The sequence below is a fragment of the Anser anser genome, assembly GCF_964211835.1.
Source record: "Anser anser genome assembly, chromosome: 5".
Taxonomy (NCBI): Eukaryota; Metazoa; Chordata; class Aves; order Anseriformes; family Anatidae; genus Anser; species Anser anser.
In genome coordinates, this window is record NC_139725.1 from 7,091,556 (window position 1) to 7,105,337 (window position 13,782).

General features: G+C 37.6%; 1 protein-coding gene and 1 long non-coding RNA gene across 9 annotated transcripts in view; one reads left to right on the forward strand and one right to left on the reverse strand.

The window, feature by feature from the left end:
• LOC310900241 overlaps positions 1-13,782 on the forward strand; it is a 303,162-nt gene that overhangs the window by 243,581 nt on the left and 45,799 nt on the right. The window lies entirely within an intron of this gene.
• The window catches only part of SPON1 (spondin 1), a 229,661-nt gene continuing 217,131 nt past the window's right edge, over positions 1,253-13,782 (reverse strand). For all 3 annotated transcript variants that reach the window (XM_083837884.1, XM_083837885.1, XM_083837883.1), the window contains 9 exons: positions 11,012-11,213; positions 10,695-10,835; positions 10,103-10,178; positions 9,494-9,676; positions 8,968-9,138; positions 8,683-8,850; positions 7,613-7,777; positions 5,798-6,061; positions 1,253-4,989 (listed from right to left, as the gene is read on the reverse strand). In XM_083837884.1, coding sequence (XP_083694010.1) covers positions 4,826-4,989; positions 5,798-6,061; positions 7,613-7,777; positions 8,683-8,850; positions 8,968-9,138; positions 9,494-9,676; positions 10,103-10,178; positions 10,695-10,835; positions 11,012-11,213 — 1,534 coding nt within the window. In that variant the 3' untranslated portion in view covers positions 1,253-4,825. The remainder of the gene's footprint in view (positions 4,990-5,797; positions 6,062-7,612; positions 7,778-8,682; positions 8,851-8,967; positions 9,139-9,493; positions 9,677-10,102; positions 10,179-10,694; positions 10,836-11,011; positions 11,214-13,782) is intronic.

Sequence of the window (13,782 nt, forward strand, 5' to 3'; positions counted from 1 at the left end):
CTCCATAAATTCACTTTGTCAGTGGAGGTACAGTAGGTTGCTTCACTTGGCTACCGTAAATTGGCCTTCAGAAAAAAATCTGTCTGTCCATTGGTTATACGTGATGTGACGGTGCCCAGCTGACTTGTTCTGCTAGGCTGGACTGCTGCTCACCTGCTCATGCTAGGCAAGCTCAGTCCTGTCGGTGTTTTACCTGAAGACAAAAGGCTTAGTTAGATTTTTGCTGGAGTTGCACTATTCACCAGCAAGCTGAAGCAGGACTACAGAAAGGTGAGTTAGTCTGGTTTTGTGCTTCTAATACTGCCTAAAAAAAATTCAACAATGCTATGGTGGAGTAACTGAAAGGAGGGCTTGCTTAGAGGCACTGTCCCTTTTGAAGTTGCCCGATGTTGCTGGAGCAGAGCTGCTGAATCCAGAGGCAGCTCTTTGCAGGTGAGTTTGTGTGCCTCATGCTGTTGTTGTATCCACTGACAAACCTGCCTTGAAACAGCTGCTTGGAGATACCAAGCATGTTTTTCACTGAGAGCAAACAGCCACATTCCAATGGGGTTCTACTGGACCAGGCTCTGCCTTCAATTACCAGCAAGCAACTCCACGGGTCATCTTCAAACAACTACATCTATGTCCACCTCAGCCCTGTTATGCTTTTGATTTAGAATAGGGTTTTTTTCATGAAAACACTGGTCATTTTTAGCTTTTACTTACAGTTGCGTATTTATAGCATCAGCTTTGCTGAGTGGCTCCCCTTGATGGCCGGACTTTTCTCTGTAACTGTTAATGAAGTATTCACTCTCGCAGCATACCTACACAACCTGCTGGTATCAAAAATATCAGTAGAAGTGTCACAAAATCTTAGACTTTTTAAAAGCTCAGTTTCAGCAATTTTCCCATTCGTGTATCGTGTTCTTTTAAATAGTTTTTCTTTTATTAAAAAAAAAAATCAGTATGAGAGTAATGCAAGATAATGTGAGTAAAGATGCCAAGTTACCCTAAGATTTCTAAACAGCAACAAACTGTTCAACAAACACTTTAATGCAAGAAATTTCCAAGTGGAAATAATGACCAGGTGTAATAAAAGACACTTCATTCCAGATAGCCCATTGGCTTGAAGAGGACTAAAATGCAAATAAGAGCATGGCTTGACTCATTATATTGATTAATATATGGTGTTTTTCTGTTTGGTGTTTTTTTATTTTTATTTTGTGTGTGTGTGTATATAATCACAGTAGTTGCATAGAATCTCATACAAGTATAAATTTCATAGTAAAGATGTCTTTATTCCAAAATAATAATGTGTTAGCCAGACAGCTACAAAACATCTACACAAGACTTTGGTAAGAAATATTCATGGTAACTTTTTCATAATTCCACAGCAAACAAAAACCATGAAGGAAATCTAAAAATGCAATCAAAAAAAAATGTTTTAAATTGTATGCTGCACACACAGAGGCCTACTGTACATTCGTTAAGCTCCTAACTTTTTTATTATGTGTAAAGCTTCTACAGTTTGTATGTTAGAAAAAAATAACATACACACAATGCTAAAATCTGATAGTCGAGGTCTACAAAACGGGAGTGATACCTGTGCTTTCAGTTCAGCAGTATTATTCATGAGTGAAGAGAGAGAACAGTTCTCATTTTTATTGACTGATAATCAGTGGCTATTACACTACTAGAAAGTTTACAGTAACAATGCAATAATTCTACATATTGTATACCAGAGCTTTTTTTTTCTCAATAGAAAATCAACCTCTTTTTTTGTTTGTTTGTTCTTTTTCTTAAAAAAATGTAATAAGCTTAAATATTTTTTGTATCAAGTTAGAATAACAACAAGTGACTTGTAAAACATTTCAACAGAAAAACAGTGTGAAAAGCTGAACCTAAGTAGGAATGATCACATATTTCTGACCAAATGCAATCTACATTGTCATTGTATGTATTAACAAGGTGGGAAGAATCCAACATTCATAACTCTAATGAGCCTAAGAGAAATGACTGGAAATCACACTGAATAGCTTCCTCACTAAGAGCAAAAGCACATGGAGAATCAAATTGGTAAGAACCACAGTGAAAGGAAAGCCAGATTTTTTTTTTTTAGTGGATATTTTTGTGGGCATGTTCAGAAAAATGTTACGTATTTCCTACATGCCTACAGGTATATTTGGACTATTCAGCCTTTGGCAAAGGGAGTCATTAAAAGACAAAACAGCTTGATGAACTGGAACAAACATGAAAATGAAGATAACGTTATTTTTAACTGATTATTTGCAATAGCTAGCATGATTCTGCAGGAGTAGCATGAACAAGTGTTAAGGGTTGATTAGATAACATATAGTCTGTAAACTCACAGCATTTTTTTCCATGCAAGAGCCACTTTCTTCTTCAACTCCCCCCACCCCAAGCTCTCACTAAGCCAAGCATACAAAAAGCACTGTCACAGATTTCATAGCCAATGATTATTTTTATTAATGATCAGCCTCAGCTGGCCCAGTCTCTGTCAGACTCAGCAGGCGCAGCTCACAAAGGTAGGTGAAGTATGGATTTAGGCTGCGTGTGCAGCCCTGCCCTGGCTGGGCACCTAGCACTAATGGCTGTAGCTCTTTGCAACTACCTGTGTCTTCACCTGAAATATGTTCAGCTGGTTGCTCCTCCTGTATCTATATCATTCCACTGAATTTCATTTTGTTCAAATTTTTTGGTCATTAAAAGGGTAATGTGCAAGGTAAGATCATACATACATTATTTCGGGGTGGTCTTGTTGCTACACTGTAATGGCAGTGCTGTAGGGACAAAAAAAACTGTAAAATTTTTCAATAGGCACAAGGAGGCAAACTACCTTTACGTTACTATTATTAAATGTGCCAAGCTGTGCAAAATGTAAAGTGTTTGGTTTTAGCATGAAACTGTTTTTTTTTGTTGTTGTTTTTCTCCTAGTTTGGTTCACTATGAGCTTGCACCCATTTCATTTAGCAGCAGCATGAGAGGATAAACACTGCAGTGGTTCCATTATTTCCCTATCTCTACCTTCATTCCAGGCCTAAAAAAAAGCAGAAAAATACCTTGAGGGGGTGGGATGTGACAGCTGTGGAAGTCCTGAGCAGCCCTTTTAGTGTCCAGTGGAGAAATGATGATGATCTGAAGCCCTACAGTGTAATGCAACCAGCCCATCTAGATACAGGGAGGTAATGAGAAGGTTCCCAGAGTAGCGGTGATGAAGTTGAACAGCCTCAGTGCGTTGTGTTTCACATCAAATGTGGACGCTTAAAACCTGGGCATTGGGTTCTCAGAATTGTGACCAAGTGTTAAAAAAAGTGAGTAAATTATTTAAGGCTGGTATAAAGAGACTGAAATATAGATTTTTCTCCATTCATTTCTCTCAAGCTTGTTGTAAGTGTTAGCATCAACAGTCTATATTCAGTGCATTGTTATTATTTCTGTAGAGACATAGGTGTATGCTGCCTTTCCTGGACAAAAAGATAACCTGTCACCTTCATCTCTTATCATTAATGTTAAATTGTTAAACATACAGGAGAGTATTATATTCCAATACCAAGGGAAGCTCAAGATCTCACTGGTCTACATGTAGGGATAAGAGCTGAACTCTTCAGGAGATGGTGTAAAATAGCAAAAGCAATTACAGTGGTGAGGAGCTCTATTTTCTAATCTCAGGCAGTTTGTTCATCGCTTACGTGGCCAAGGAAGACATTTATCCTGGCTGGTACAAACACAAATGCGTAATTCTCACAAATTTACTAATTTTTAGATCCTCCTAAACTCTGAGTAAAAAACACAAAAAACATAAATGACACTGCTGTAAATATATTATTGCATTGATTTTTCATTTTGTTTCTAAGAGTGTGATTGTTTCATTCCAGAGGTTCCCTTGCATTTGTTTGCTATATGGGATGCAAGAGAACCTGTCTCACTTTTTCTCTACTGTTTTTATTATATCGAAATCCTCTTTCTCTCTTCATTTGTGACTAACATTATCATGAAACCGAATCTAGTTTTTTAGCGTCTTTCACGTGGAAACCTTTCCATGATACAGCTATTGTGACTCTCTGTGTTTGGACCAATTTCTATTAGTTCTGTAAGCATTTTGAGCAAGAGTGGGTCGACCAAATACAGGAATATGGCATCTAAATATATTATGATAGTCACATGTTTTCTTTGTGTGCTGTGACTATGTAGTGGGCAGATGTCACTATTGAGCTGCACAGATTATTTAAGTTTTAAAGAAACAAAGACTGCTTTGCATGGAACACAACATCCATGTGAACGAAAGTATATAGGATAATTATTATAACTGTTAGCTTAACCCAATAGTGTAAAAAGATAAACATGCACCTTTAATATTATTGAACCAGCATTACTGAAATTATTCCTTGGCATAGTTGTGTAATCACATAGGCACTGCTTTGGATTTTCAAAATCAGATCAAGAGAGAAATCCTCCCACATATGAAACATGTTACTTTAACTTAGTTATGTTAATATGCATGCATCCCATGTCTTTACAAGTAGTATTTCTATATGGCTATTCCATGTCCACAGATATGTCTGTATTTCAGTTAAATGACTCACAATGACTTAACGATTTTTATGCATTAAGGGCTAGCTGGAGTATCAAAGATTTACTCTCAGCATTAATCTGTGAGGAAATATTTATAAAATATATTTCTTGCACCAGCAAGACTAAAAAGCAAACCACACTGCAAAAATGAAAACTAATATACACTTTGTATATATTTTTTTTTGTTTTAAAAACCAAACCAAGGTTGACTTTCCATTTAGCTCAGAGTGCATCACTTGGAAGCCTTGTTTTGCTAACAAGGATGAACATTACATGCTCTTAGCTCCTTTTTGTCTTTGCAGCTAGTAAACTGAGTACTTTTGGATCTCTTCTTTACCATCATGTAGCGTTCCTGAATTCCACCTCCACAGAGCGTAGAACATTCTGTCCAAGCAGTCCATGGTTTCAGCCTACAAACTGGGAGGAGAAAAAAATCATTTGATTGTGTACCACTATGCATGTCTGCTTACTTACATCTTTGGAATTTAAGATAGCATATTGCCTAGTTTATTACAGCAGGCAATTAAGGAACCCAGTTAAATATATTCAAGATATATTTGAAAAACATTGAAAATTATATTAAAAAAGATATGTACTGTCTACATTATAAAACAAATAAAATTAAGAAACTGTTAAATGTCAGACAAGCATGAACCATAAATTAGCAGTGACTCGTATCCTGATAATGTAAACTATATAAGATACTATGTTTTACTGATTAGAGGCCTCAGTGCTTGAATACTGTCCCTTACTAAAGAAAGAGCACATCTCCCTGAGCAGTCTCAGTCTGAATCAAGTTACCAAGGTAGAAGGCTAATCAATTTTGGAATTTAGCATTGAATCCAGGAACAAACACTTCCAAAGTTTGAAGGTAACTGGATACAAAGGTTATTCTTAAGTCCCATAGACATTACAATCAATCCTTTGCCAGATCTCAATTCTACATTCTTCAGATTCTACCCTTTGTAGGGAAGGAGCTAAAATATTCTCCGTGATGATGTGCAAATATGTGAACCTTTCTCTGTTGTGCCCCAAACTCATGTTGCACTTTTTTTAGTGACAGCCAAACACTGAAACAGATGTACTTTATTTTGTTACTAAAAATTTACCTGGACTGCAATAGTGAAAAAAATTATCACAGCATGAAGAGAAGCTGCTCACAAACTCTTTCCTTTTACACACAAAAGTCAGACATGAGCATACTAAATAATGGTTTCACACTCACCTGGATATTGCTCGCTATCAATATTTTTTTTTGCTTGTTCACTTCTTCTTTTTTCCCGAGCTTCTTTCCAGCGCCTTTTTTCCATACCTGGGCCTCTCAGGCATTTCCTTACTCGACATTTTGTACGTTGGACAGTTTCTGGGCAAGCTGTTCCTCCAAACTGTGGTTCGATTTTAATCATTCTTGTCCTGATCATGTGGCCCTTTCCACATGAGGTATTGCATTCGGACCACTGGGACCACTCTGTTAGCTCACAGTCGATGGCTGCAAAGAATCAGAAGTATTACACGAAATCTGTGTTAGCTGGCAACCTAAACGTAAGGTCAAGAAGAAACATACAAATGTGCCCAATGAGCATTTGCATCCTAAATACGTGAATGCAACTTAAACCTCCAGTCTTTTCAGCAAATTTTGTGAGGGTACACATCAAAATGTTCTGAGGCCATTTCTAGCAGAAATATTATTTGATGCTTTCCCCAATTTCTTTTTCCAGAGTGGCGCTGGCAGATCACTAACCTTACAACAAACATGTAAATAATTCTCTTGTGCTGCCTTCAATTTTCCAGTCTGTATATCCGTATGTCTGTTTTATAATGAAAAGGTGCTAAAAATCGAGTTATATTTTCAAACTGTTACCTGAAATACAAGCCTTGCTTTACTGATAGATGGAGAGCTTTAAACTGATCTACTTTGAGGCCCTGAGTAAAACAGAAGAGGAAACAAAACAAACAAACAAAACCCCAAACATAAAGGAGCTTTTTAAAGCAAAACAGAAGGAAAAGAACTTGTATCATATTTTTATCAGTGTTGTGCAGTAAGCAAACGTCAGTAATACTGCTGTCTTAAAAGTTTTCATCCTTTTAGTGCTGCTTATTCACAGGCCCTGTGAATAGTAATCAAAATGATATTTCACATTATTTAAGAAAAGCTGAATTAGCAAATTGCAGTAGAAAAGCCTTTTCTAGCCAATACTTTCTGTGATAAATAATGTAATCAGATATCATGCTTCATAAACCTGCTGGCAACAGTGCACTAATCATATCTTATTCATTCAGCAATGCCTTAGGCTATCACTCCTCACCAAGACTGCAAAACTAGAAATCACCACCACCCAAGAAAGGGGTGATGGTAGTGGAATAAGGTATAAAATCAATGCAGCTGCCTCCACTGCATCCACTGGCCCATGTGATATTCAAGGTTGCAAAGAGATGCAGATCAGTAAAGAGGCTAAAATACAGTTCAGAGATGTATCTAAGATGGAGCGTCCTTTGTGTTCACTCTTTGAGCTGCAAGAATTACACAAGTGATGCTAATGCCCTCCCTCCTTCCTTGGGCACATTCTGCATAAGGTGAATAAGGTGAGATGAAAACATGGTCATATTCCATCTCTCAGTAGACAAAAGTGTGCAATAAAAACAAAAAATCCACAGAAGAGAACACTTCCATGTTACTGTTGCCCCTGTGGGCTGACTTAGGAGTAATACACATAGAGAGCAAGAATCAATGCAAGACTGTATCAGATCACTTGTTTACAGAGTTTAAAGAGACAAGGAGTGCTCTAATCGTGCCCCCCTCAAAAACAAACAAACAAATAACACACAGAATTAGTCTATACAGCATTCTGGGTTTCAGAGACCACATGTCTAAAACTTTCAAATTATGTTTTATAGCCAAAGTCAATCAGCAAAAAATTGTCCATACAGTAACTATATTTAAAAATAATTTAAAAAAACACTATACTAACAAATGATAGTTTTGACCCATAGACTAACACGTATAAAGAGGCCTTCTCTTTCCCAGGTTTCCCACACTTACGGCATTCAGGCAGCATGCATTTTTCTGCTTGCTCCAGTTCCTCATTGCAGTCCCCAAGCTCAGCTGCAGATTTCAGCATTCTTTGCCGGGTGCGCATTCCCTTCCCGCATGTTACGCTACAGTCGCTCCATTCAGACCATGGGGAGAGTAGGCAGGGAATAGTATCTAATATGAAAATAAAAAGGTAATGAATGTTTGCTAAACACAGTCTACAAAGGTATACATTTTGAAAATAACACAGATGAAAAATATACTTCTATCTTTCATCTGCCTGCAACCAATCATACGTTGCTGTCACTTTGGACAAAATGAATCACAAGCTGAATGATGTTTCTGCAGAAGCTCAGAAAAATAAAAATTAAAACCAAGCAAGCCTTTTAACACTTTTTCTATGCTATGTTTTTCTCAATGAACATAAACATGAATAAGGTTTTTCTCCACCTTATTCATCTCTGTAAAGTCCCAGTGCTTGCAGGGAATAAATAGTTTAAGAAGTACGTTTTGATAATAATTTCTGTAAAAAGCCTATATTCTTCCTATGCCTAGAAATGGAAATCAAACTGATGTAGTCTAAGATGGGATATTTATCTTCCATTTTTTAGCTACCAGAAATCGTGTATAACTTAATTTATTTTTGTCTTTGATGAAAATCTTAACATCTCTTAAAAAATGTAACACAATATTATTAGACAGGGTAAGGGGAGGATGGCTGGTTGCACAAAATGTGCACCTCCATTTCTGAACTGCTCACAGGCTAAAATGAGGGGACATGGTTTTATTCTAGGCATAAATAGACCTCACAGCCCATAAAATTAGCGTTGCTTATGCATGGCTTGTGAGTATACACATCACTGTATGGGTAATACAGTAACAGCATACCACTGAATATGTTTCACTGATACTCTCTCTTGATGAAAGCAGCATATAGTGCATGTTCCCTAAGGGATCTAATTTGAAGGAGAACGGGAAAAAGTGATGCTGCGTCTAGTTTAGCTATGTTCTGTGGCGTGATGGAGGAATGTGTCAGAAACAGTCTCTGTAGCAGAGGAGATGAATTCACGGTCACTTACGGCATTCAGGCATCATGCATTTCTCTGCCTCTGTAGTTTCTGCCTTGCACATAGATCCATCAGCAGGAGTCATCTTGATCATTCTGTGTCGTCTTTTCATTCCTGTGCCACAGCTAGCGCTGCATTCATCCCACTCTCCCCATTCAGTGACAAGGCAGCTGCTAGGGGCTATTCAAAATGGACAGAGAAAATCCTTCACTAGTAGAGCTCATATTAAAAAAAAAAAAGTTTCAGGCAGTGATCCTGCTATTGGCTGGATTTTACAAAGCTAAATGAAATACTTACAACATTCCTCATTTACAACACATTTCTCAGTCTCTTCAGTAGGCACTTTGCACATAGAGCCATCTTCAGGGAATTGTTTTACATATCTCTCTCTAGATCGCGTTCCCATTCCACAGGAAACACTACAGGGGGACCATGTAATCCAGTCAGACATCATGCAAGTGGAACCATCTAAAATACAGAGGACCATTTCAATTGCTAATATTAACGTGTTTGCTGCCCACTCCCCTGATAAATCTGTAGCTGCCCGTTAATGTGCAGTGTTGCTTTTATGCTGCTTCACACATTCTGTCTTCTCTATTGCTTACTTTACTCCTTTCCTTTTATAATTCTGTGTACTTCATGCACCCACTCAGCTAAACTGCAGAGCTGACCACAGACCTCTTCAATTTGCATTCTTCTGCAATTATTCTTATTTTTGACATAACCCAAATCTTATGGCAACCAACAGCTTTAAGAACTTTGAAGGAAAAGTAAGAGTGGTCCCTATTCCACAAAATGTTTTCCATCCTTTCCTCTTGATTACCTTCATCACTGCAGCCTGGACCCATGCACGGCTGAAAATCTTGGGTATCTGGACATGGCACGCTGAGGTCCAGTTGAGCTTTAAGCATTCTCTGCCTCATCCTCTTGCCCTTTTCACAGGTAGAAGAGCTGCAGGCTGACCACGGGGACCAGTTTGAATATATGCAGGTCTCAGGGGTGTCATCTAAAAATAAGAAAAGGCAGTAAACATTAAAGCAGATTATTTTCCATTTGATTCTCTTTACTTGGCTAGTGATTACTTTAGATGCTAATATATTATTTCCTTCTGTATTTTAAACTGCTCCATTTTAACCCAAAAGAAAAAAAAGAAAGTCAAATTTGATTTTAAAATTATCATTTTATTTGTTGAACCCCAAAAGGGTTATCTTTTATTACTTTTACTGTTAATGTTATCTGCCAGGTATACATTTGATGCCTTTTCTGTAAGAGGAAAGGCTAATAGCATATACCAGAAAAGATGGCAAACTAAATCACTTTTTGACACTGAGAGGGTCTTCTGCTTCTGTCAGATTTTTACTTTATCTAGAAATAATAGTGGAGAATGGAACAATATATAAATTACTACAACACAAACTAATTTGAAAAGTACCTTCTTCTTTTTCTTCTGGTGCTAGATCTGCGACGATATCATCTATGTTATCAGGTACAATATTGCATTGCTCCCCCTGCAAAGAAGTGATTGTGGAGATTAGATACAACAAACTCATACGTGTGTGCAGACAGAGGGGCTAAGACAGTACTCTGTGAGGCACTACTGGATCAGCAGTAACAACAGGATACACTGAATAACTCCTTACATAATGCTTTTTTTCTCTTCTAATTCTTGTGTATTAAAAACAAACAACAAAAAACTGTAACTAAGCAGATGCACTAATTACCACAAATAGGATAAACAGCATATTTAGACAGTTTTAAATTTAGGAAAGTTTTAGGTATTTTCTGCCACTATCTTTGTTGAAGGCAGGCTAGGGAGCGTAGATTTGGTGAGAAGAGGAAGAATAAATTTTTGTCTGAGAGAGTGTGGTTTTGTTTCCTTGAGGATTTTATATGTCTATGTATATACAATATCTTTAAATATATTTTATATAAATATATAAATATAAATATATAATATATATAAAAATATAATATATATATTTATATATATACCTTATATATATAAATATACATGTATGTTATACCTTGCGTGCAATTCTCTCAATGACAACTCTGGCTACCAGCTTAATAGAGCCTCCTTCTGGATCATAAAAAGGACTTTGAGGGTGATCTAAGCTTGTAAGTGGTCTGATCTTCTCTTGAGGAACTGTAGGTTTGTTAGGTGACTGCAATCAAAAAGGAAAAAAAGCAACACGTAAATATGATTTAATAAGAAACTAGTAGAGTAGCATAAAGGCAAATATGGCATTACCTTTGATTAAATAGCTTTCATTCTTCACTGCTTTAAGGTAAACTTATGTAAATAAGCTTAGGTAAAATACATTACAAATAGTTCATATACCTCATAGGTAACTCCACTGTCTGTGCCAGCATCCCAGGGTATTAAATCCTGAACAACTTTCTGAACCCAGCCACAGTCCTTGGTACAGAGGTCTTCGGCCGACAGGCCCACGTTCCAGTCCGGGCTGGGCCCAAGCATGGTGAGGAAGGACATCAGGTGCCGGTGGCGATCAACAGAAAACTCAGCAGAGGGAGCAGCTCTCCTGCAAATTGGACGTGTGAAGGCTATTATCAATTGAATTCAAGTTAGCTGTTAGAGGGCAATGAAACCAGTGCTTCAAACTGAGCTAGTGAACACTGGCATGACACTGTGTGTCTGGTATGCGGAGATGGAGAAGCAGGCAAGGGAGAGGACAAATACAGCGCTCTGTATTTTCGATCTCCATGTGCCATCTGAGAAACAGCCTTGGCATTATTTAGGGAGGTGTACAGCCTAGTGGGTGAGACAGATCTAACAGCAAAGACCTGCAGCAGTGTGCTTATGCCTCAAGTAGAGAATAATAATAATAATAAAACCTCTTAGGACACAAAAATTTGAAGGGAAAAAAAAAAAAAGCAGGAGTCATGCTGAGGTTCTGGTCGCTGGGATGCTTATGGAACAGCCCCCCTCCCCCCCCGATGTGCAAATAGATAATACAAATCCCAGTGCCCAAAGATCTTGGAAGTGTGCGTCTGTGAAAAAAAGCACTCATTAGCAGAGTTTTAATGCTCATGTAAGTGAGAGATTAATGGCTGCTGCCAGTCCTAGAGAGGTCAGCCAAGGCTTCTGCAGGTTTCTGCCAGTGCATGTGAAAGCACCTCTGTTCATCCAGCCTTTGTCAAGCATTCTCTTGGGAAGGAATCGCGCTGAATCACGCAGTGCGCTGAGATGCTGAGGAGCAACTATCTCAGTCCTATGCAAACAGAAATTACAATCAGGCCTGAACTGAAGGTTTCTGTTTAACAGCTGAAAAGCTGGAACGCTTTGTGGCACTTTTCCCACGAACAACAACACATGCTGAGTTATTTAACATATGATTTTGGCAGTCCTATTCCACCAAAAATTAGCCTGTCAGTGCAAGTCTTCCTCAGTTACAGGAACTGGATTGATACAGCATCAGATTGTTTTTGGTTTTTGTTTTCTCCAGTTTTATGCTAAAATGCATTGCTTTACAAACATATAGACCACAAATGTTTACTTTTAATGTAAGCTTTTTTTTTTTTTTCCCCCATGTTGTTTACCTAGCTTTTGGGGGGCTAGGTACCTGCATGTACATAATGCACATACACTGTTCTTTTCCAGCCATAAGAAGGTTATTCTTCCTATAAATGTTTGCCACACCGTAAAAGTGGCATTTTTTTTTTTTTGCTTGTGCATTTATTCTGGCTCATAGTGTTCTCAGTACAATTAAAAACAAACAAACAACAACAAACCAAAACAGTCCAAGGATGGTGTTCTTGAGTACTTATCATGCAGTTTCAAAATCTAAGATGTCTAAGAAGTCAGCGTACCTACTTTCCCTTCAAGAGGAAAGTTGCATAAAAAGGCAGTTGTTAATAGGTGAAATGTCCTGGCCACCTCTGTTCTGGGGTCTTCAGAAACTCTTCTACTCAGAGTCTTTAATTCAATGTAAGACAATTTATGTAGTAAGAAACAACTTCTAAGAGTTTGATGACACTAATCCTACCTTTCCCAGAAAGAGATGCAAGTGGCTTTTTGTTTCCCATGACAGAACTCTGATTTCAATGGAACAATTTCTCTAATGTAAAGTAATAAAATAATGAATGAAGGTATCAACTGCTCTCTGTTAATACAGCATTCTGTTATATTTATTTGTCAAACACATAGCAGTTATTCTTACATTACATATACATACATTATTCTTAAAAAGCCTACCTGACTTTAAATAACTACAGGACTTACTACCTTATGCGTGTTTCTAAGAGCTCCCTAAAGGAATTCTGTATTTAAAACTACACAGCAGAAGGCTAAACTATAGACAGTTAAAAAAAAAAAAAAAGTATTTTGTATACCCGATCTTATGGTTAAGAATATGTCTAATAAGTGTGTTGCAGAATAGGGACCCAGATCAGCTCTTTCAGGGGAAGAGTTAGGGCAGCATGGAGCCACCGTCTACTGGGTCTAGCACCTGAGATAATATTGAGTTAGTAAGTACGTGTTTCCTGACATTACATTTCCTGACATTACATTTCAAAGTGCTGTGCAGACATGCTCTCAGGAATCCAGGAAAGGCAGACACATTTATACTACTTGAAAGCAGAGGGTTTGAAATCACTTGAAGACTACTTTAGACACATTGTAATGGAAATCTTTCATCACTTGTTATCCCTATGATAGGCATGGTACAATTAAGTTCTTGAGTGTTTTGTTAGGAAAGTAAATATTAATCATGTTATTAAATACACTATTAATTTTGAATTATATTATGTCCACCTGTAGCAATATTTTGAAACTGACACAATTGAGTAGGAGATGCTCTGCCTACATGACTTTGCATGTATTGAGTTGTACCACTGATCCTGAGGCTCTCGTAGCTCTCCAGCCTTAGAACACTGCAAAAATCAGCTGCATTCTGCTCCTTCTTTAAGATTTTTATCCATTTTACAGTATTTTATCCCATGACAGACCCATAATGCAGAAATTTAAAATAAATAAAGGATGCATGGAAGCAAGTTTTCTCATTTTCCTTCCTCCACTCTTGTGCAGTTGTACACACATGGCACACACTTTGCAGCACACCATAACATGCTAGCTTAGACATTTCAAAATTT